This window comes from Mobula hypostoma, chromosome 1, assembly GCF_963921235.1.
Source record: "Mobula hypostoma chromosome 1, sMobHyp1.1, whole genome shotgun sequence".
Taxonomy (NCBI): Eukaryota; Metazoa; Chordata; class Chondrichthyes; order Myliobatiformes; family Myliobatidae; genus Mobula; species Mobula hypostoma.
This window is the reverse complement of record NC_086097.1, coordinates 91,681,541-91,705,201: the sequence shown is the minus strand read 5'-3', so window position 1 is coordinate 91,705,201 and position 23,661 is coordinate 91,681,541. Positions and strand designations below refer to the sequence as shown.

General features: G+C 40.8%; 1 protein-coding gene and 1 long non-coding RNA gene across 11 annotated transcripts in view; one reads left to right on the top strand and one right to left on the bottom strand.

Moving 5' to 3' along the window:
- Positions 1-23,661, top strand: part of pacs2 (phosphofurin acidic cluster sorting protein 2) — a 301,158-nt gene that overhangs the window by 163,465 nt on the left and 114,032 nt on the right. For all 10 annotated transcript variants that reach the window (XM_063052632.1, XM_063052615.1, XM_063052597.1 and 7 more), the window contains exons 3-6: positions 8,075-8,164; positions 14,985-15,110; positions 16,816-16,978; positions 22,931-23,004. In XM_063052632.1, the coding sequence (XP_062908702.1) occupies positions 8,075-8,164; positions 14,985-15,110; positions 16,816-16,978; positions 22,931-23,004 (453 nt within the window). The remainder of the gene's footprint in view (positions 1-8,074; positions 8,165-14,984; positions 15,111-16,815; positions 16,979-22,930; positions 23,005-23,661) is intronic.
- Positions 8,360-23,591, bottom strand: LOC134348857 (uncharacterized). The gene is made up of 3 exons (XR_010018500.1): positions 23,349-23,591; positions 11,320-11,472; positions 8,360-8,634 (listed from the first exon to the last, which is right to left on the bottom strand). It is a non-coding gene; the product is annotated as an uncharacterized LOC134348857 (long non-coding RNA).

Below are 23,661 nucleotides of genomic sequence, written 5' to 3'. Positions count from 1 at the left end.
CAAGAAAGCAGGTGATCAATCAATTACTGCAGTCACTTGGTTGATCAAGTTAAGTTTGTGGTCACCTGTGACACAGGTTGTTAATGGTAAAATTCAACTGCAATAATTTACTGCTCTTTGAATTGAGATACTGATTCCTTGTCTTCATTCTCCAAAATTTCCTCTCTAATCTTTTGCTATGTATTGTAAAATTAACCAAATGGAAATCCAGAAAATCTGTCATAATGCCAGGTCTCCTTTTCATTCTTGGCTTCTCTTCTTTCTTTAAACGTTTTTGTTAGAGTGAACAATCTTCCAAAAATATGATAAAGGACATCCTTCAGTTGACTGCTACATTTGGAAAGCATTGATGTCATTTTGTGCACAGGTGGAATCTACTAACAGCAAATATGAGGCTAAACAAATGTTAGGAAAGAATACTTTTCTGGAAAAGAAAATCACCTTGTTCTTTAAATGAGTGCTGTGGGATTTATTATATTTACCTGAACTGTTTGAACTGACAGAAAAGATATCTGCTTAAAGAGCCAGAGACAGCATCACTCCCTTTGCCACACTTGAAAGCAGTTAAGAATTAAAATAATAGAGGCTTGCTCAATCTTGAATGCAAGATTTACATAGCCAAATTAAGTTATATGAAACAATAATAAGTGCACATTGTGACGGGGTCCTGAATTACCCCTATGAACTGTGCTTTTGAAAAGAGAGAGAAAGAGTTATTTAACACCGACATCTTGTGTTTTTAAGAGAGAGAGGAAGAAAGAGAGAGAGAGAGAGACGAAGACTAACTTTTGGACTGTCACTTTAAGGCACGAGGAGGAACTGAGACTAACTTTTCTGCTGAGTTGGAGAGAGGGAGCACCGAGCAGCTCGCAAGTCACTATGGTGATCGAGGGCGGCGTTATTTGATGGACAATCGATTATGGTTTCTCTGGAGGTTATTTATACTTTCTCCAAGGACATTGCCTGCCTGTACATTTTTACACAGACAAAGAAAGGAGGAGTTATTTGAGAGACAGTTGGTACTCAGTACGGTGAGATAAATAGGAGGTCAGATGATAGACCTCAGGCACATGTTTTGGGACACTGAATGAGCTTTGTTGTGCCCACAGAAAAAGTGGGTTTTTGGAGGATCGATCAGGTGGATCGATCAGTGGCTCTTGCAGTGAGAAAAGGGAGTGACTGGTGGAAAGTTGTCCATGTGTCCAACCTTTGCCTGGGTTGATAGCTTCACCACAGAAGAACGGTCCCCTTTGTTGAAGTCACAGTTGGTGACTTTTAAAGGATTTTGGAGGACAACGAGAAGATTGATGGCGTCAGCTCACCTGAAGACTCAAATCTCTCCTGCTCTCTCTCTTCATTACTACTCAACTCAATACCACGAACTGCACTGAACTTGACTCATCATCGTAAGACTATCTATTTACCCCTAGACTTGAAGAAGCGTGGTTTTCCTATATATTCCACACTTACTTATATATAATCATTGCTAACCTGTTTGATTTATCTGCATTTAAATTTCTGTATTGCGTAGTTACTAATAAATAATATTAGTTAATAGCAATACTGGACCCCAAAGTGTTTTCCATCTCTGCTGGTTCTTTAACCCGTCACGGGGTACGTGACAATATGAACTATGCTTTGATATTTGGCATGCTAATGCCATAGCATCAAACTGCGTGACATTTCCCATGAGTTTTCAAGCAATCAAAATTTAAATTTTGTCTTTAATAGCTTTTTTTCCTGAGGCTGATACCATAGAATTATCAATGTATGAATAAACTAAATTATCTTCACAACTGTATTATTACAGGTCAGTAATAAGTCATATGAGCTCCAGAAACTCCAGTTTGAAATTCTCCAGTGTCAATCAGAGTGCTATCATTGCTGTCATTGGATTACACACTTGTGCTTTGGTTGGAGCCTCTAGAATTCATCATAAACTGCAATGCTTATAGGTTCTGATTGCCAAAATGACATCATGTCTCATTTTTGAGTCATGATCTTTCAAGTAAATTGCATGTACTTTTCTCAAAAACTACTTGTGCTTTTTTCCTTTATCCTCTGCTTACTTGTACAAACTTGAATGTTTATGTAGTCTTGCAGCATTAGCTTATCTTGGCTTTTTGTTCTAACAATACAGAAGGAAACTATCCAGTCCATGGGGTCCTTTATTTTCTTGGACCCTTGCAACCTGTTCCTTCTCATGCATGCTTGTTCAGGTTCCCTTTTATTCCTTCAGTCATTTGCCTACACTAACAGTTAATTTACAGTAAGAAAACAAGCTACAAAAATGACCTTCAGGAAACCCATTTTGACTTAGACGTGGTTTTGTTTAGTAAGTGGGACAGATTAGTTTTCATCATTCTTTGATCCCGTGCCTCTTTATTCAGAACTGATTAGTGTGGGGTCGATAATGTTTTGTAGGTATGACATGGCATAAAAAAAACTTCAAACATAGGTGTTAACATGAATTCCAAACAGATACACATGCTGTTGCTCAGTAAAATTGTTTTTGATATAATAATGCATTTTGACATTCACAAAGATAATGAAACTATCAATCTTCTTTCTTGTAGTAATATTACAGAAACAAAATCCGAGCAATTAACACAGTTCTACTTCAACTCAATCTGATCCAGGTGTCTCTTACATGAACTGTACCTATTACAATTTTAACATTTGCAAATCTAACTGCTAATCACTACTTCTATGATATTCCTCATAATTTTCTTCCAGTTTTTGTTTTTAAAATTCGACCTGGCTTTGTCCCCAACAATTTTTCACTTTCCTTTCTCCACTGATCATTTATCATTCCTATTTTCTGCTTAATTATGCTAATTGAAAATAAATTGGACAGTAATTAGAAACATAGAAACATAGAAAACCTACAGCACAATACAGGCCCTTAGGCCCACAGAGTTGTGCCGAACATGTCCCGACCTTAGAAAATACTAGGCTTACCTACAGCCCTCTATTTTACTAAGCTCCATGTACCTATCTAAAAGTCTCTTAAAAAAAGTGCTATCATATCTGTCTCCACCACCGTTGCCAGCAGCCCATTCCACGCACTCACCACTCTCTGAGTAAAAAACTTACCCCAGACATCTCCTCTGTACCTACTCCCCAGCACCTTAAACCTGTGTCCTCTTGTGGCAACCATTTCAGCCCTGGGAAAAAGCCTCTGACATATCCACACGATCAATGCCTCTCATCATCTTATACACCTCTATCAGGTCAGCTCTCATCCTATGTCACTCCAAGACGAAAAGGCCGAGTTCACTCAACTTGTTCTCACAAGGCATGCTCCCCAATCCAGGCAAGATCCTTGTAGATCTCCCCTGCACCCTTTCTATGGCTTCCATATCCTTCCTGTAGTGAGGTGACTAGAACTGAGCACAGTAACTCCAAGTGTGGTCTGACCAAGTCCTATATAGCTGCAACATTATCTCTCGGCTCCTAAATTCAATTCCACGATTGATGAAGGCCAATACACCGTACGCCTTCTTAATCACAGGGTCAACCTGTGCAGCTGCTTTGAGTGCCCTATGGACTCGGACCTCAAGATCCCTCTGATCCTCCACACTGCCAAGAGTCTTACCATTAATACTATATTCTGCCATCATATTTAACCTACCAAAATGAACCACTTCACACTTATCTGGGTTGAACTCCATCTGCCACTTTTTAGCCCAGTTTTGCATTCAATCAATGTCCCGCTGTAACCTCTGACAGCCCTCCACACTATCCACAACACCCTCCACCTTTGTGTCATCAGCAAACTTACTAACCCATCCCTCCACTTCCTCATCCAGGTCATTTATAAAAATCACGAAGAGCAAGGGTCCCAGAACAGATCCCTGAGGCACTCCACTTGTGACCAACCTCCATGCAGAATATGACTTGTCTGCAACCACTCTTTGCCTTCTGTGGGCAAGCCAGTTCTGGATCCAGAAAGCAATGTCCCCTTGGATCCCATGCCTCCTTACTTTCTCAATAAGCCTTGCATGGGGTACCTTATCAAATGCCTTGCTGAAATCCATATACACTACATCTACCGATCTTCCTTCATCAATGTGTTTTGTCACATCCTCAAAAAATTCAATCAAGCCCGTAAGGCACAACCTGCCCTTGACAAAGCCATGCTGACTACTCCTAATCATATTATACCTCTCCAAATGTTCATAAGTCCTGCCTCTCAGGATCTTCTCCATCAACTTACCAACCACTGAGGTAAGACTCACTGTTCTATAATTTCCTGGGCTATCTCTACTCCCTTTCTTGAATAAAGGAACAACATCCGCAACCCTCTAATCCTGCGGAACCTCTCCCATCCCCATTGATGATGCAAAGATCATCGCCAGAGGCTCAGCAATCTTCTCCCTCACCTCCCACAGTAGCTTCGGGTACATCTCATCCAGTCCCGGCGACTTACCCAACTTGATGCTTTCCAGAAGCTCCAGCACATCCTCTTTCTTAATATCTACATGCTCAAGCTTTTCAGTCTGCTGCAAATCATCCCTACAATTGCCAAGATCCTTTTCCGTAGTGAATACTGAAGTAAAATATTCATTAAGTACCTCTGCTATTTCCTCTGGTTCCATACACATTTTCCCACTGTCACACTTGATAGGTCCTATTCTTTCACGTCTTATCCTCTTGGTCTTCACATACCTGTAGAATGCCTTGGGGTTTATTTTAATCCTGCCCGCCAAGGCCTTCTCATGGCCCCTTCTGGTTCTCCTAATTTCCTTCTTAAGCTCCTTCCTGTTAGGCTTATAAACTTCTAGATCTCTAACATTACCTCACTCTCTGAACCTTTTGTAAGCTTTTCTTTTCTTCTTGACTAGATTTATTACAGTCTTTGTACACCACGGTTCTTGTACCCTACCATAACTTCCCTGTCTCATTGGAACGTTCCTATGCAGAACTCCACACAGATATCCCCTAAACATTTGCCACATTTCTTCCGTACTTTTCCCTGAGAACATCTGTTTCTAATTTAAGCCTCCAATTTCCTGCCTGATAGACTCATAATTCCCCAGACTCCAATAAAATGCTTTTCTAACTTGTCTGTGCCTCTTTCTCTCCAGTGCTATTGTGAAGGAGATAGAATTATGATCACTATCTCCAAAATGCTCTCCCACTGAGAGATCTGACACTTGTAATTATCCAGCCTTGCATTTTTCCTGGTTTTGTGGAATGGGGATAAGGATTAATTAGCCATGTTACTGCATGGGTACTAGTCTTATAACTGACTGGAGCGAACTTAGCTAGGTGTGCTGCTAATTTATGATGGAGGATAGTGTAACATTGTCTGTTAGGTATGAGAGTAGGGCTGTTCTGACTCATGGGACAGCTCTTCCTATAATAGTCATAGTAGTATAGTAGTCATACTTTATTGATCCCGAGGGAAATTTGTTTTTGTTACAGTTGCACCATAAATAATAAATAGTAATAAAACCATAAATAGTTAAATAGTAATATGTAAATTATGCCAGTAAATTATGAATAAGTCCAGGACCAGCCTATTGGCTCAGTGTGTCTGACCCTCCAAGGGAGGAGTTGTAAAGTTTGATGGCCACAGGCAGGAATGACTTCCTATGACGCTCTGTGTTGCATCTCGGTGGAATGAGTCTCTGGCTGAATGTACTCCTGTGCCCACCCAGTACATTATGTAGTGGATGGGAGACATTGTCCAAGATGGCATGCAACCTCAATTGTTTGTGGTATAATAAGATCTTTTTCATCTGTTTACTTCACCCTCCAGCTTATCATGTTCTATTCTGGCATTTGAACCACTTCCCAGCTTGCACTAGCCTGTATAATAAACTGCTCAACTGCTGGTTATTGCTGATCCTGATTTTGACTGAATGCCCTGGAGAAATGTGCCTTTAAATGCTACAGATGAAGACAAGTTGAGACACTGGAAGAATAGGAAACACTGGGAAGCAAGTGTTGGAATTCTCCACTTCTGCTTTGTTGTTGCACATCCAGTAAGATAATTAGGAAATTGCCAATTTATGATTTCCTACCAGCAGAAGTAATTTAAAATATTCTCCAACTGCAGATTTTCAAAGCAGAGTTTCTGAAATAGAAAATCATAAAATGAATACAAGCCATCTAAGACCAGGAAACCCTGGAGAAATAGAAGAGTAAAAAGGATCGTTAAGGTGTGGAATGATGGGGAAGTGGATGTGAAGCTTGTCTTAGTTTGCCAATGATTATCAGCAACTACTGAGTACTATAGCCAATGAGTGGTTATGCTTCTCTTTCAAAGCAGCACAAAACTTTTCAAAAATCGTGAACACTCTGTTTTTCCACGACTTTCTTTTATGCTATATGTGAAAAAGCATTTATGTACAAATTGCTGCCCAAAGGAATTGTAATTGATGGTTCGCATTGTATATATACACATCGTAAATAGTAACCTGTTTCAAATTGTATTGAAGTCTGTTGCATCTATTAACATACACTGTAGTGTATATAAATATAGGGTAGTCACCTACTGTTATTACTATAGACAGCCGTCTTGCACCCAATACATAATACCATGGGGATGATGCGTTACAATGTACCAGGAGACACAAGATTGCTGGAAAACTGGAGAAGTGCACACAAAACGCTAGTGGAACTCAGCAGGTCAGGCAACATCACTGGAGTGAAATGAACAGTTGATTTTTGGGCCGTGGTAATATATCAGGACATCACATGAGAATGTAAATAGAAGCAAGAATGTTTTTTTTGTGTCTCGTCCTCCTACAATAATATAATTGCTCATCTTTTACAGTGCCACTTTCCTTGCAGAGCCTTCAGCCCTCTAAACCTCCTCCACATTTAATAACATCATGGTTGATCATATTCCTAGACACCCACAAAAACCTTTTAGCTTTCTCATCAATAATCTGTCTACCCCTGCCTTTGAAAATATTTAAGGATTGTTTTTCCATCAGCCTTTTGAGGAAGAGAGTTGTGAATGTGATACCTCCGTGGTGTATCACTAATACTTGAGATACATTACATGGTGTAACAATTGGTTACAACATGCATAAGAGTTATTCCTACAATAAGAAAACTAAAATGTGTTCATGTTTCAAGTTGGTGTCCTTTCATCGGAATGATAACTATTTTTCAGTCTGATACTGATTGACCTGCTGAGTATTTCAGCAACTTTGTTTTTATTTCTGATTTCTAGCATCTGCAACTAGTTCCTTTTAAAACTATAAAAAGTTTAATTGACTTGAATTTATTTTTTGTTTTAATAACATGGTATTCTCTCGTAATCAATGAGGTGATATTTTTGAAACAAAAGATTCCTGTGGGACTTACAGAGCAAATGTTTCTCCTGGGCTGACTGTTCATTCTAGATGAGAAAAAATTTTTTCACATACAGTAGGTGGTGATGAATCTTGTGAATTCTCTATTCAAAAGGTCTGTGGAGATTCAGTCCCTGAGTATACTTAACTTAGGGCCTCAGTAGTTAAGGGAACCAGTGGATAACAGGTTAGTGCTGGTAACTGGTACCGATGTAAGTAATGAGCTCTGAATATTGTTTGAGCAGGTGTGAAGAGTTGAATGGTGCTTCTTCTGTTTATTTTTCATATTTTCAAATTGTTGGTGATTCTTACATTAGATCCCTACCAGATTTTGTTCATCTTGCTCTAGAATGTTTCCAATCCGTTTCTTCTTGCTCTGGGTCTCTACCAGCCTTGGCTCACCATGTCTATCCTGAGAGGAATAATGGATGGAGAGATTTGAGATGAGCGGGCAGGGCTTGGAGAGAAACTGTGTCCATTCTAAGTTCAATGTTTTCTAGTGACTATCTCAACAATGTCTTTAAGTGCCTGCTATTAAGCCCATCCAGGAAGAGGATGTATGCTGAAAACTAGTATAGTTCGGTAAGCACTGAAAGGAATTGTATTTTTAAATTGCGAAGAATGGGAATGTGGAAACATAAGGAAGTGATGGAAGTATATTTGGATAAGAAATATTTATTTCAAGTATTTCCAATATTGTACATCTTTGAAAAATATTTTTATCAATTTGCTAATTTTAGTATTCAATATCTTGTACACAGGGTTCAAAAAGAATCTTGAGATCGCATGAGATTATACTGCCACCTTGTGGTCTGGTGGAAACTGACCTCGCACTAACCTTCTCACTGCAGGTACCTGATTCATTTGCTGTTGTATTTTTTATTTCAGAAAGCATTTTATGAGAAGATGTCAAATTAACTTTTCGTATAATGATTGTCCCTGATGGTATAAATTACTATTCCATATCAGTTACACAAAAGCCATAATTCACCTTGGCTCAATAATGCAAAAATATTATGTGTCAGAAAGCATCGTTGTTTATTGTATTGTGTGTACAGAAATATGACGATTACTTATTTGGTACAAAGATTATAGGTATGGCAAAAAATTGCAGGCATCCTCTCCAGCCTAGTATGTGGCATTCAGTGATTACAATGTGAACTCTGCATCTGCAAGATGTAATCTGCATCTGTAAGTTTTGACGAGGCAACTACAGGTGACTGCAGTCTACCTGCAAATTTCCATCTTGAGCTATCAATGACATGTCATTCCAGCTCTTCTTGTCGTTCCCACATCAACTTCTGCTTTTTCCGATTGCCAACTGCAAACAAGAAGAACAGAACCATGTACTCTGTAGCCCAATGGCATGAACATTGACAATTCCAATTTCAGGTAAACCACTACCTCTATCCCTTTTTCATTCCCACCAGTCTCTCCCTTTGTTCACCTATGGCATCTTCCCTCCCTCAACCAGCCTCCACCTCATTCCAACTGCTTATCATCTTCCCTAGTTGCACCTATTACCATAAAACCATAAGACATAGGAGCAGAATTAGGTCATCTGGCCCATCGAGTCTGCTCCACCATCCAATCATGGCTGATCCTTTTTTTTCTCCTCCTCAACCTCATTTCTCAGCCTTCTGTCTGTAACCTTTGATGCCATGTTCAGTCAAGAAACTATCAATCTCTGCCTTAAATACACTCAACAACCTGGCCTCCACAGCTGCTTGCGGCAACATATTCCACAAATTCACCATCCTTTGGCTACAGAAATTTCTCCGCATCTCTGTTTTGAAAGGGCACCTCTTTATCCTGAGGCTGTGCCCTCTTGTCCTAGACTCTCCCATCATGGGAAACATCCTTCCCACATCTACTCTGTCTAGGCCTTTCAACGTTCAAAATGTTTCAATGAGATTCCCCTTCATCCTTCTGAATTCTAGCGAGTACAGACCCAGAGCCATCAAACGTTCCTTGTATGATAACTACCATCCTCTGTCTCTCCATTTCATCTCATCTCTCTAGACTGCCTTTCTTCCCTCTATACTTTTAATCCTTGTGGAAGGCCGCAACCTGAAATGTCAACTATCCTTTTGCCTCTACAGAGGCTGAATTCTTCCAACATTTATTTTTTGCTTCAGATTCTAGCTTTTGTATCTTTATCCTCTATTATCCTTTTTATCCTCTATTCATTTAGTACTTCCACTGTGCCTTCAGAATCCATGTGCAATTACCCATTTTGTCTTTAATAAGCCCCATTCTTCTATGTTCTGGCCTTTACTATTTATATACTTTTTAAATGCTCTAGATACCTGCTTCCAAGCTCCTTAAAACTATGCCCTCTCATGCTAGCCATTTCAACCCTGGGGAAAAGCCTCTGACTATCCACACGATCAATGCCTCTCATCATCTTATACACCTCTATCAGATCACCTCTCATCCTCTGTCGCTCCAACGAGAAGAGGCCAAGTTCACTCAACCTATTCTCATAGGACATGCTCCCCAATCCAGGTAACATCCTTGTAAATCTCCTTTGCACCCTTTCTATAGTTTCCACATCCTTTCTGTAGTGAAGTGACCAGAAATGAACACAGTTCTCCAAATGGGGTCTGACCAGGGTCCTATATAGCTGTAACATTACCTCTCAGCTCTTGAACTCAGTCCCACGGTTGATGAAGGCCAATGCACCATATACCTTTTTAACCACACAGTCAACCTGCGCAGCAGCTATGAGTGTCCTATGGACTCAGACCCCAAGATCTCTCTGATCCTCCACACTGCCAAGAGTCTTACCATTAATACTATATTCTGCCATCATATTTGACCTACCAAAATGAACCACCTTATATTTATCTTGGTTGAACTCCATCTGCCACTTCTCAGCACAGTTTTGCATCTTAACAATGTCCCGCTGTAACCTCTGACAGCCCTCCACACTATCCACAACACCCCCAACCTTTGTGTCATCTGCAAACTTACTAACCCATCGCTCCACTTCCTCATCCAGGTCATTTATAAAAATCACGAAGATTAATGGTCCCAGAACAGATCCCCGAGGCACTCCACTTGTGACTGACCTCCATGCAGAATATGACCCGTCTACAACCACTCTTTGCCTTCTGTGAGCAATCCAGTTCTGGATCAAGAAAGCAATGTCCCCTTGGATCCCATGCCTCCTTACTTTCTCAATAAGCCTTGCATGGGGTACCTTATTAAATGCCTTGCTAAAATCCATATACACTACATCTATGGCTCTACCTTCATCAATGTGCTTAGTCAGATCCTCAGTAAATTCAATCAGGCTCGTAAGGCACGACCTATCTTTGACAAAGCCATGCTGACTATTCCTAATCATATTATGCCTCTCCAAATGTTCATAAATCCTGCCTCTCAGGATCTTCTCCATCAATTTACCAACCACTGAAGTAAAACTCACTGGTCTATAATTTCCTTGGCTATCCCTACTCCCCTTCTTGAATAAGGATATGTTCAATAGAATTACTGAAGGTTGGTTGCGGGGGGGAGGGGGGGTGGTGCAGGAGAGTAGATAAGGATAAACATTTCAAACTTGCAGGTAGTTCTGTTGAAAGAGGATGGAACTATAAAATTAATGGCAAAAACTGAAAGTGGGGAGATGTAGTTGGTATGAAACAAAGGAGTCCAAAATACTGAAGAATGCTGGAAATCAAATCTTGCTTTGACTGTCATAATATGGAGGCACCTTCATGAACTCCCACAGCCCCCGATGACCCTGTGATTTAATTCCCTGAGGCCGATGTAAGAGTAACCTTCAGGATGGTGAATCCACAGTAAGATTCCTGACCAGACGAGGTACCTGGCTAAGTACTAAAGACTGTACTGATCAATTGGCTGGAGTGTCCACCGATATCTTTAACCTTTCTTCTTGGCACTTTGGGGTTTCTAGCTGCCTCAAGCAGGCTTCAATTATACCGGTGCCCGAGAAGAACATGGTAACCTGCCTCATTGACTATTGTTCAGTAGCACTTACATCCACTCTGATGAAAGTTGCCTTGAGAGGTTGGTGACAAAACATATCAACTCCCAACTGAGAAGTGACTTGGATCCGATCCAACTTGCCTATGGTCACAACCGGTCAACAGCAGATGCTATTTCATTGGCTCTTCTCTCAATCCTGGAACATCTGGACAGTAAAGATGCATACATCAGGCTGCTCTTCATTGACTACAGCACAACATTCAATACCAACATCCCCTCTAAAATAATCAATAAACTCCAAGACCTAGGCCTCAATACCTCCTTGTGCAATTGCATCCTTGATTTCCTCACTTGCAGACCCCACTCAGTTTGGATCAGCATCAGAATCTCTTCCACAATTGCCATCACACAGATGCACCACAAGGCTGTGTGCTTAGCCCCCTACACTATTCGTTTTACACTTATGACCATGAGACTAAGCACAGCTCCAATGCCATGTTTAAGTTTACTGATGACATCAAAGGTGGTGACGATTCAACATATAGGGGGAGATTGAAAAACTGGCTGAATGATGTAACAACAATAAAATTTCACAATGTTAGCAAGATCAATGAGCTGACTATTGATTTCTGCAGAAGGAAATGGAAGGTCTATCAGTCATCAGGGGATCAGAGGTGGAGAGGGTCAGCAACTTCAAATTCCTTGGTGTTATCATTTCGCTGGGTCTATCCTGGTCCAGCATGTAAATGCCATTACAAAGACAGCATGGCAGCACCTCTATTCTGTTAGAAGTTTGTGAAGATTCGGCATGTCCTCTAAAACTTTGACAGACTTCTATAGGTGTGTGGGAGAGTAAATTGACTGGTTGCATCACAGCATGTTATGGAAACACCAATATCCTTGAATGGAAAAACCTCCAAAAAGTAGTGGATACAGCCCAGTCCGTAACGGGCTTACATCTACATGGAACGCTATCGCAAGAAAGTACTGCTGATTATCAAGGACTCCCACCATCCAGGGCAAGCTCTCCTCTTGCTACTGCCATCAGGAAGAAGGTATGGGAGCCTCAGGACCCACACCACCAGGTTCAGGCAGAGTTAATACCCCTCAAGCATCAGACTTTTGAACCAGTGATGGTAACTTCACTCACCCCTTCACTGAACTGTTCCCACAACCTATGGGGTCACTTTCAAGGACTCTATAACTCACTTTCTTGATATGTATAGCTTATTTATTTATTATTATTATTTTTTCACATTTTGTATTTTCAGTTTGTTGTCTTTTGCACAATGATTGCTGTCTGTCCCGTTGTGTCTGGTTTTTCATTAATTCTACTCTGTTTCTTGTATTTACTGTGAATTCCCACAAGAAAATGAATCTGAGGGTTGTTTTTGTGTTCTTTGATAAGTTTACTTTGAACTTTGAAACGGAACAGAAAATACTGGAAATGTTTAACATGCCAGGCAACATCTGTGGGGAGAGAAATAAAGTTAGTGTTTCCCATTTGCACCTGCTACCGCCATCATTTCTGGCAGTCTGTACCAAGTCTGTTGTAAATTGTGACCTGGCACAGTGTGCCAGGAATGGTGGTGGTAGCAGATTTAAACGGGAATTTGATAAATACTTTGTAAAAGAGTAAAATGCAAAGCAACAGGGGAAAAAAGCAGGGTAATGGTTTTAATTGAAAGGCACTTTCAGTGAGCCAGTATTGGTATAACGAAACAGATATTACCATCTAGATCTACACTATAGATTGTTTATAAAATGCAGATTACATGCTGCAGGTGCACACTATCTCTCTGTTCTGAAGAGAGATTCTGTCACAGCTTTGAGAAAGAAAATTTCAAGTTGGCACACTCAACAGCTCTGTATTCACTCTTCGGATATGTTGCAAGATTTCTCAAGTCAGGTGTTCTGTTAATTAGAGATCAATGAGGCTGATTATAGACTTTAATCCGCACAATTTCATTTCATTTTAGATAAGTGGATATGGTGCAAATAGGGAAATATCGTGTCTGGTGCAGAATTGTGCTTTTCACTGTGTGATGTTTGTTCTCCTTTTACATTGCAGCAAAACTCTACCACTCGTCTGTATGCCAATAACTCTGTGCCTTTCTCTCTTTTGAATATTTACTTACCCTCTATGATTCAGTGGCTGCTTCTCAATCTCAGTCCTCGTGGGCATTATAGTAACAGTGCATAATTTATTGTCCATTTAGGATTCACTTTCAAGAAATTCCTTTCAAGAACTCTTCATCTGATGTTCTCGATATTTATTGCTTATTTATTATTATCATTTCTTTTGTATTTGCACAGTCTTTTGCACACTGCTTGTACACCGAGTTGGTGCGGTCTTTCATTGATTCTATTATGGTTTTGGATTTATTGAGAATGCCTGCAAGAAAATGAATCTCAGGGTTGTATATGGTGATGTATAGGTACTTAGATAAAAAATTTACTTTGAACTTCGAAACTGAAAATGCCACTTCTTTTCTTCACATACTGAGTCGCTTATTACCACATTTTATTACTTCAAATTTAGTTAACCCTTTTCATCGAATTAGAAAAATAAAAATTTCCCTGACTTTCCTTGAAGTCTCCTTTTGTGGATTTCCATTTGGAATATCGTACTGGTGAATTTATACTGTGTACCCTGCAGGGTTTTAATGCCCAGTCTATTAATGAGGCACCCAGTTAAGGAAACACAGAACAAGTAATTCATTTGTTGAGTCTGCATTGGGTAGTTAATAAGAAATTCTGTTTTGGTCAATTGCTGGTCACAGGAATAGTTGGAATGGTATATACATTGCACAGCATGGCACTTGAATGTACAATGGATAAAGAAGGCAGTGATGATTAGTGGAAGCATTAGAGGGTGGGAAAGTAGGAAGGCATGAGAATCTTGTAGAATGTTGATAAGAAAACATCAGAAGTTGAATGTGATGCATCTGGAATAACATGGCAAGTTATTTTTTAACCTAAGGCTTAAAATTTATCCTTCATAGGCTGCTACCTAAATGCTGTAAAGTATTAATTCCTATGCGCATCAAAGGTTATAACTGTTTTTAGCATACTGTTGATACAAGGCCAAAATTAATAACAGTGATTGGTCTATGATTTAATATTTGTCTTGCGAAGGTAATTATGACTTCTTTGCTGTTTTGATTTATGCAAATTTATAAAACACCAAATACCATTGTGCTAATGTTCTTTTGTTTTCCAGTTCAAGCACACATAGGTATTTAACACTCTGTGCTTTAAGTAAGATATCCATTTGAGGTTGTACAGTGATATGCAGGGAACTTGGTATGAAATCCTTCCCACTCTTCTGCGAGGTGTAAGTGGGTAAGGAACCTGTGAAGAATCTCTGTCCTCAGCAATGAGTGTGGAGAAGCTGCCCATGAGAGCTTCTGTTAGTTGGGCAGGGTGACTGATGAGATTAAGAGCTGGGGCTTGGGACCTGAGGCTGCACCTTGGTCAATACAGTGAGTTGGACAAATTCCAGTGACTGGCAGGATCTGTTGAAAGATTCCTCAGATCCTGTGCACGGCCTCATCCCTTTAAAAAGATGACAGTTGCTGCTCTCTTCTCTTCTTTTGTTTGGCTGCACAGTTCTCTGTGGCCTGGAAATTTCTCTGTTGTTACAAGCTCAATAGCCACCAACCAGCATTTCAACAGCTTTGATTAATGTACCACTTTTTTCTTTGTTCCCAACAGTACCCACATTTTCTCAAAAGGGAGGGCAACAAACTGCAAATCATGCTTCAGAGACGAAAGCGGTACAAGAACCGGACCATTCTGGGATACAAGACTCTGGCGGTGGGCTCCATTAACATGGCTGAGGTGAGACAAAGTGCCTGTGTTTGTCACCATTCAATCCTCTGTTACTGGGACTAACTTGACTTTATATAGTTATATCATTCATGCTATCTGCTACAAAAAACAAATATCACAAAGATATACAGCATAGAAACAGGCTGTTTGACCCATTAGGTCCATACCAATCATCAACCATCCATTTACGTTAGTCCTACTCCAACACCATTTTATTCTCCCCATATTCACATCACTTCCCTCAGATTCTACCACTCAACACGTACTTAATCTGAAGGAATAGGTTTCAATTGGTACACTTAATGTCAGAGAAATGTATACAATATACATCCTGAAATTCTTTATCTTCACAAACATCCACAAAAACAGCGGATTTCCCCAAAGAATGAATGAAGAATGTTAGAACCCCAAAGCCCCCAACAACTCCAGCAACAAAGCAACGACAACACTGCCCCCACCAGCAAAAAAGTATTGGCACCCCCCCCACCGAGCACTCAAGTTTGCAGCAAAGCATCAATAAAGACACAAACCTGCAGTACCTCAAGAGTACTTATTCACCCAATAATTCGACATACCACAGGCTCTCTCTCTCCCTAATAAGGGAAAAAGAGGTGTTCCCATTTAATATTAAATATTAAAAAGCAGAAGATCTGTTTTCGATATTAATCTACCAACCTGCATGTCTTTTGGGATATGGGGAAAAATCCAGAGCATCCGGAGGAAACCCATGTGGTCCGATGGAGAACATGTAAACTTGGCACAGATTCACAACTTTCCAGGTTATTAAAAGCAAATTTGCATTTATATTACATACTTCACATGCTTTCAGTGGGTTCCAAATCGGTTGAGCTTTTTTGAAATGTAAAAGCTGTTATAATGTCAGATGCACAGCAACCAATTTACCTATGGTAAGTTCCCCGAAGCAACAGTGTAATAAAGACTATGTAATCTGTTCTAGAAATGTGATAGTGGTGAATATTTGTCCTTTATATATGAGTGGAATTCCTCTGTACTTCATTGTGACAGAGCCTTGGAATTCCTTATGCCCACTTGAAAGAAACTAATAAGGCTTGGTTTAACCGACGGCCCTATAGCAGTGCAGAATTCCATTGTTTCTGCACTGGATTGTCAGCACTCATTTTCATGTTCAAATGTCTAAGGTGGGACTGCCACCCACAATCCTAGATTAAGGGAAAAAATGCTACAAAACTGATCCACAATGTATCATGCCTAAGACAGTTACTGAAAATCAAAAAGAAACTGTAGGCATTGAAAGTCTGAAATAAAGATTCCGAGCATTCCAGAAAAAACTCAGCGTGTCAGGTGGCTTCTGTGCAAAGAAAAACATTAATAGTTATGCACACAAAATGCTGCAGGAACTCAGCAAGATAGGCAGCATCTATGGAGGGGAATAAGCAGTTGATGTTTCGGGCCGTGACCCTTCATTAAGAATGGAAGGGAAAGGGGCAGAATCTAGAATAAGAAGGTGGGGGGAGGGGAAGGGATGCAAACTGGCAGGTGATAGGTGAGACCAGGTGAGAGGGAAGGTGGATGGGGGATGAAGATAAATAGTTAAATCTGGATGCTAACTGTTACTTTGCACAGGAAGAGCAGGGTAAGATCTGTGGAGTTCTGGTCAACTGACAATAAAACTAGAGTAGAAGCAACATTTTCAAGTACTAATTATATTTATTTCTGCTTTTTTTGTACACAGGTAATGCAGCATCCAACTGAAGGTGGCCAGGTCCTCACTCTGCTCAGTAATCTAAAGCAAGCAGCAATAAAAGTGGCTGAAATCTGGATCTTTGCATTGTCTAGCCAGCCAATTGACCATGAAGACAGTGCAATGCAACCTGGTCAAAAAATAAAATCAACAGGTGAGATGGGATGTATCATAAGTTATTTTGTAGGAATATGTACATTGAAATATTAATTCCATGTATTCCTATAATCAGTACAATTATTCAATTGAGAGGTGTTCAGGTTTATTAACAAGGGAACTGTCTTAATCCAGAAATATACTCTGAGTTTATTTAGTGTTTCAACGCCAATGTATAACAGGAAAAGTGACTTTCTTGTGACAGAGAAAGAGCAATTGTTGTGACACAGAAAGAGCTTTCAACTCTTTGCTGGTTCTTGGATCAATCCTGTATCCCCAACTAATTTCCTCGTAACCTCAACTTTCACACACCCATTAACCCTTTCACTATTGCCCCCTCAAGCCCATTTCTCCCACCACTCATCTACACAAGGGATAATGCACAACAGACTTTTAACAAACAATCAGCATGGCTTTTGGGGAGAATTTAAACTAGAGTTGCTGGGGGGTGGGAACTGAACTGGAGAAATGGAGGAAGGGGCGGTTGGCTCACAAATAGAGAAAGCTTGGAGACAGTGCGAGAGTGAGGATAGGCAGGTCATAGAACATAGAATAGTACAGCACGTTACAGGCCCTTCGGCCCACAATGTTGTGCCGACCCTCAAACCCTGCCTCCCATATAACCCCCCCACCTTAAATTCCTCCATATACCTGTCTAGTAGTCTCTTAAACTTCACTAGTGTATCTGCCTCCACCACTGAGTCAGGCAGTGCATTCCACGCACCAACCACTCTCTGAGTAAAAAACCTTCCTCTAATATCCCCCTTGAACTTCCCACCCCTTACCTTAAAGCTATGTCCTCTTGTATTGGGCAGTGGTGCCCTGGGGAAGAGGCTCTGGCTATCCACTCTATCTATTCCTCTTATTGTCTTGTACACCTCTATCATGTCTCCTCTCATCCTCCTTCTCTCAAAGAGTAAAGCCCTAGCTCCCTTAATCTCTGATCATAATGCATACTCTCTAAACCAGGCAGCATCCTGGTAAATCTCCTCTGTACCCTTTCCAATGCTTCCACATCCTCCCTAAAGTGAGGCGACCAGAACTGGACACAGTACTCCAAGTGTGGCCTAACCAGAGTTTTATAGAGCTGCATCATTACCCTGCGACTCTTATACTCTATCCCTTGACTTATGAAAGCTAACACTCCATAAGCTTTCTTAACTACCCTATCTACCTGTGAGACAACTTTCAGGGATCTGTGGACATGTACCCCCAGATCCCTCTGCTGCTCCACACTTCCAAGTATCCTGCCATTTACTTTGTACTCTGCCTTGGAGTTTGTCCTTCCAAAGTGTACCACCTCACATTTCTCCGGGTTGAACTCCATCTGCCACTTCTCAGCCCACTTCTGCATCCTATCAATGTCTCTCTGCAATCTTCGACAATCCTCTACACTATCTACAACACCACCAACCTTTGTGTCGTCTGCAAACTTGCCAACCCACCCTTCTACCCCAACATCCAGGTCGTTAATAAAAATCACGAAAAGTAGAGGCCCCAGAACCAATCTTTGTGGGACACCACTAGTCACAATCTTCCAATCTGAATGTTCTCATTCCACTACGACCCTCTGCCTTCTGCAGGCAAGCCAATTCTGAATCCACCTGGCCAAACTTCCCTGGATCCCATGCCTTGTGACTTTCTGAATAAGCCTGCCGTGTGGAACCTTGTCAAATGCCTTACTAAAATCCATATAGATCACATCTACTGCACTACCCTCATCTATATGCCTGGTCACCTCCTCAAAGAACTCTATCAGGCTTGTTAGACACGATCTGCCCTTCACAAAGCCATGCTGACTGTCCCTGATCAGACCATGATTCTCTAAATGCCCATAGATCCTATCTCTAAGAATTGTTTCCAACAGCTTTCCCACCACAGACTTAAGGCTTACTGGTCTATAATTATCCGGACTATCTGGATAGGAAAGGGCTATGCTCAGACTGATGGTTTAAGATGTGTCTACTTTAATGCAAGAAACATCATGAATAAAACAGATAATCTTAGAATGTGGTTCAGTACTTGGAGCTATGATGTTGTGGCCATTACAGAGACTTGGATGACTCAGGGGCAGGAATGGTTACTTAAGAGTACCAGGCTTTAGATGTTTCAGATAGCACAGGGAGGGAGGCGAGGGAAGCAAAAGAGGTGGGGGGGCGTGGCACTGTTGATCAGAGATAGTGTCACAGCTGCAGAAAAGGAGGAAGTCGTGGAGGGATTGTGTGCGGAGTCTCTGTGGGTAGATGTTAGGAACAGCAAGGGGTCAGTAACTCTACTGGCTGTTTTTTATAGACCACTCAATAGTAACAGGGCCATCGAGGAGCAGATAGGGAGACAGATTCTGGAAAGGTGTAATAATAACAGTGTTGTCATGGTGGGAGATTTTAATTTCCCCAATATTGATTGGTATCTTCCTAGAGCAAGGGATTTAGATGAGGTGGAGTTTGTTAGGTGTGTTCAGGAAGGTTTCCTGACACAATATACAGATAAGCCTACAAGAGGAGAGGCTGTACTTGATCTGGTATTGGGAAATGAACCTGGTCAGGTGTCAGGACTCTCAGTGGGAGAGCTTTTTGGAGATAGTGATCACAATTCTATCTCCTTTACCAAAGCATTGGAGAGGGATAGGAACAGACAAGTTAGGAAAGCATTTAATTGGAGTAAGGGGAAGTAGGAAACTATCAGGCAGGAACTTGGAAGCATAAATTGGAAATAGATGTTCTCAGGGAAAAGTACGGCAGAAATGTGGCAAATGCTCAGGGGACATTTGCATGGTGTTCTACATACCTACGTTCCAATGAAACAGGGAAAGGATGGTAAAGTACAGGAACCATGGTGTACAAAGGCTGTTGAAAATCTGGTCAAGAAGAAAAGAAAAGCTTATGAAAGGTTCAAAAAACTAGGCTATGATAGAGATCTAGAAAATTATAAGGCTAGCAGGAAGGAGCTTAAGAATGAAATTAGGAGAGCCAGAAGGGGCCACGAGAAGGCCTTAGTGAGCAGGATTAAAGAAAATCCCAAGGCATTCTTCAAATATGTGAAGAGCAAGAGGATAAGATATGAGAGAATAGGACCAATCAAGTGTGACAGTGGAAAAGTGTGTATGGAACTGGAGGAGATAGCAGAGGTACTTAATCTATACTTTGCTTCAGTGTTCACTACGGAACAGGATCTTGGCGATTGTAGAGATGACTTACAGTGGATTGAAAAGCTTGAGCATACAGACATTAAGAAAGAGGATGTGCTGGAGTTTTTGGAAACCATCAAATTGACTAAGTCTCTGGCACCGGACGAGATGTACTCCAGGCTACTGTGGGAGGTGAGGGAGGAAATTGCTGAGCCTCTGGTAATAATCCTTGCATCATCAATGGGGATGGGAGAGATTCCAGAGGATTGGAGGGTTGCAGATGTCGTTCAGTTATTCAAGAAAGGGAGTAGAGATAGCCCAGGAAATTATAGACCAGTGAGTCTTACTTAAGTGGTTGGTAAGTTGATGGAAAAGATCTTGAGAGGCAGGATTTATGAACATTTGGAGAGGCATATTATGATTAGGAATAGTCAGCATGGTTTTGTCAAAGGCAGGTCGTGCCTTATGAGCCTGATTGAATTTTTTGAGGCTGTGACTAAACATGTTGATGATGGTAGAGCAGTAGATGTGGTGTATATGGATTTCAGCAAACCATTTGATAAGGTACTCCATGCAAGGCTTATTGAGAAAGTAAGGAGGCATGGAATCCATGGGGACCTTGCTTTGTGGATCCATAATTGGCATAGAGAGGTTGTAGACGGGTCATATTCTGCATGGAGGTCGGTGACCAGTGGTGTGCCTCAGGGATCTGTTCTGGCACCCCTTCTCTTTGTGATTTTTATAATTGACCTGGATGAGGAAATGGAGGGATGGGTTAGTAAATTTGCTGATCACACAAAGGTTCGGGGTGTTGTGGAGAGTGTGGAGGGCTGTCAGAGGTTACAGCAGGACATTGATAGGATGCAAAACTGGGCTGAGAAGTGGCAGATGGTGTTCAACCCAAATAAGTGTGAGGTGGTGCATTTTGGTAGGTCAAATATGATGGTAGAATATCGTATTAATGGTAAGCCTCTTGGCAGTATGGAGAATCAGTGGGATCTTGGGATCTGAGTCCATAGGACACTCAAAGTTGCTGCGCAGGTTGACTGTGTGGTTAAGAAGGCATATGGTGCATTGGCCTTCATCAACCATGGGATTGAGTTTAAGAGCTGAGAAGTAATGTTACAGCTATATAGGACCCTAGTCAAACCCCACTTGGAGTACTGTGCTCAGTTCTGGTCACCTCACTACAGGAAGGATGTGGAAACCATAGAAAGGGTGCAAAGGAGATTTACCAAGGATGTTGCCTGGATTGGGGAGCATGCCTTATGAGAATAGGTTGAGCGAACTCAGCCTTTTCTCCTTGGAGCAGCGGAGGATGAGATGTGACCTGATAGAGGTGTAGAAGATGATGAGAAGCATTGATCGTGAGGATAGTCAGAGGCTTTTTCCCAGGGCTGAAATGGTTAACATGAGAGGGCACATTTTTAAGGTGCTTGGAAGTAGGTACAGAGGAGATGTCAGGGGTAAGTTTTTTACGCAGAGATTGGTGAGTGCATGGAATGGACGGCCAGCAATGGTGGTGGAGACGAATACAATAGGGTCTCTTAAGAGACTCCTGGATAGGTACATTGAGCTTAGAGAAATAGAGAGCTATGGGTAACCCTAGGTAATTTCTAAAGTAAGTATATGTTCAGCACAGCATTGTGGGCCGAAGGGCCTGGATTGTGCTGTAGGTTTTCTATGTTTCTATGTCTTTTAGGTGTGGGAGGAAACTGGAGAACCCAGGGAACTAACAAGTGGACAGAGTGTGTAAGCAATATAGTTTCTTATCCTAGCTGTCTAGCTTTTATTTGCAGTTCTTATTTAGCGTATATCCTTCAATGAAATATATTCTTTTGCTCTATTTCCCCCAGCTCTGGTTTTGTCCCTTTGTCAAAGTGCTGATCGCATTGTAGCTGCTTTCCAGAACCTTGCCCTTGCTGCTCAGTTTGTGAGATTCAGCTGTAGATATTAATGGTTTAGTTGATGAAAATGGAGTCAGGCCCTGCACGTACCAGTAACAATCACAGGCTTGGATTGCCTGGAAAGTATCAAACAAATGTTTTTTCCTTCTGTTGTTCCAGCTTCCACCAAATTCAGTGTTATTACCTGTGCCACACACACAGGACTGAAGAAGGGTCTCAGCCCAAAACTTTGACTGATTACTCTTTTCCATAGATACTGCCTGGCCTGCTGAGTTCCTCCAGCATTTTGTGTGTGTTGCTTGGATTTTCAGCATGTGCAGATGTTCTTGTGTTTGTACCTCTGCTACACTGACTGAAATAAACTTAATCTGAAGTCATAGAATCCCTGAATAGAAAAGACCACTGTTCATCCTTCTGCCATTTGAAGGATATTGAAGTTGTTGACTAATAATAGCCATTGGTTTCTTCTAATCTCAAACAGATCTAGAGGTAAAATAATGCAATGTTTAGTGGAAATGAGCTTTAAGAGCCCTGTACAAAATTACCTGTTGCATCCAAATATGCCACACCTACCATATATCCTCTCTTTAATTATCAGGGAATAGTTTATACTTGAAGGGTTTGGTACGTTTACTGATCTAATCACCAGCAAGCAATTTAATAAAATTAGTTATACTATTTTTAACATGAATATGGATTTAGGGCCTTAAAACTATTTCTCCACATCATGCTTAGAATTTTAATAAAACCTAAGTCAATTACTGATTGCCTATGCTGTATTTACCATGGCAACTTCAGTTTGAGTTAAATTATAGATGTTTTGTAAAGAACTTGACTTATTATTTTAATCTGCTTCCAGCAGATTTGTTTTGTATGGCTGAAATAAATTTACAATCTGACGTTTGTTATTTCATAGATAACTACTCAGAGGAAGAGTATGAAAGTTTTTCTTCTGAACAGGAAGCCAGTGATGATGCAGTCCAAGGGCATGTATGTAACACTTGAAATATCTCAAATGTTGCTTTGTATGTCTCCATTTGTGACCATAGCAGCTATCTCTATGTTTCTGCTTGTTTTCCCCCCACCCCCACCCCCAAATCTCTCAATGCCCTTGAAGACTAAGAATATGATTCTCAATCATGATAATAAGCTGGTAGAGAATTCCAAAAATTCAAGACTGTGGGAAGAAATTTCTTCTCAATTCCATCTTAAGTGAGCAGCCTCTTATTCTGAAATTGTATTAGAGGAAGAGGAGGCCCCCACTCAGCAAGTTCCCAGTAAATTCATTTCAAATTTTTTTGTTTATTTTAAACTGACATAGATATAGATCCTACCTGCTCAACCCAACGTAGTGTTTAATTCCAAGAAACAACTTAGTTCAACGTCTGAACTGCCTCCAATGGAAGTATAGCCATTGTTGGATTTCTGTTTATTTTCTGATCCTGCGGGTTCTTCTGGAACTCAGGAATGACAAGCAGTCTTAAATTCTTAACGATCGTTTGTTTTAAAGTACAAAGAAACATACATATTCTAAGCAAACAAAATAAGGAGCTGATAAATGAAACAGAAGTGAATGAACAAAGAATGCAAAGATGAAAGAGAACAAAGATGGCGCCTTTGAAAAAAACATCACTTTTATAATTGAGA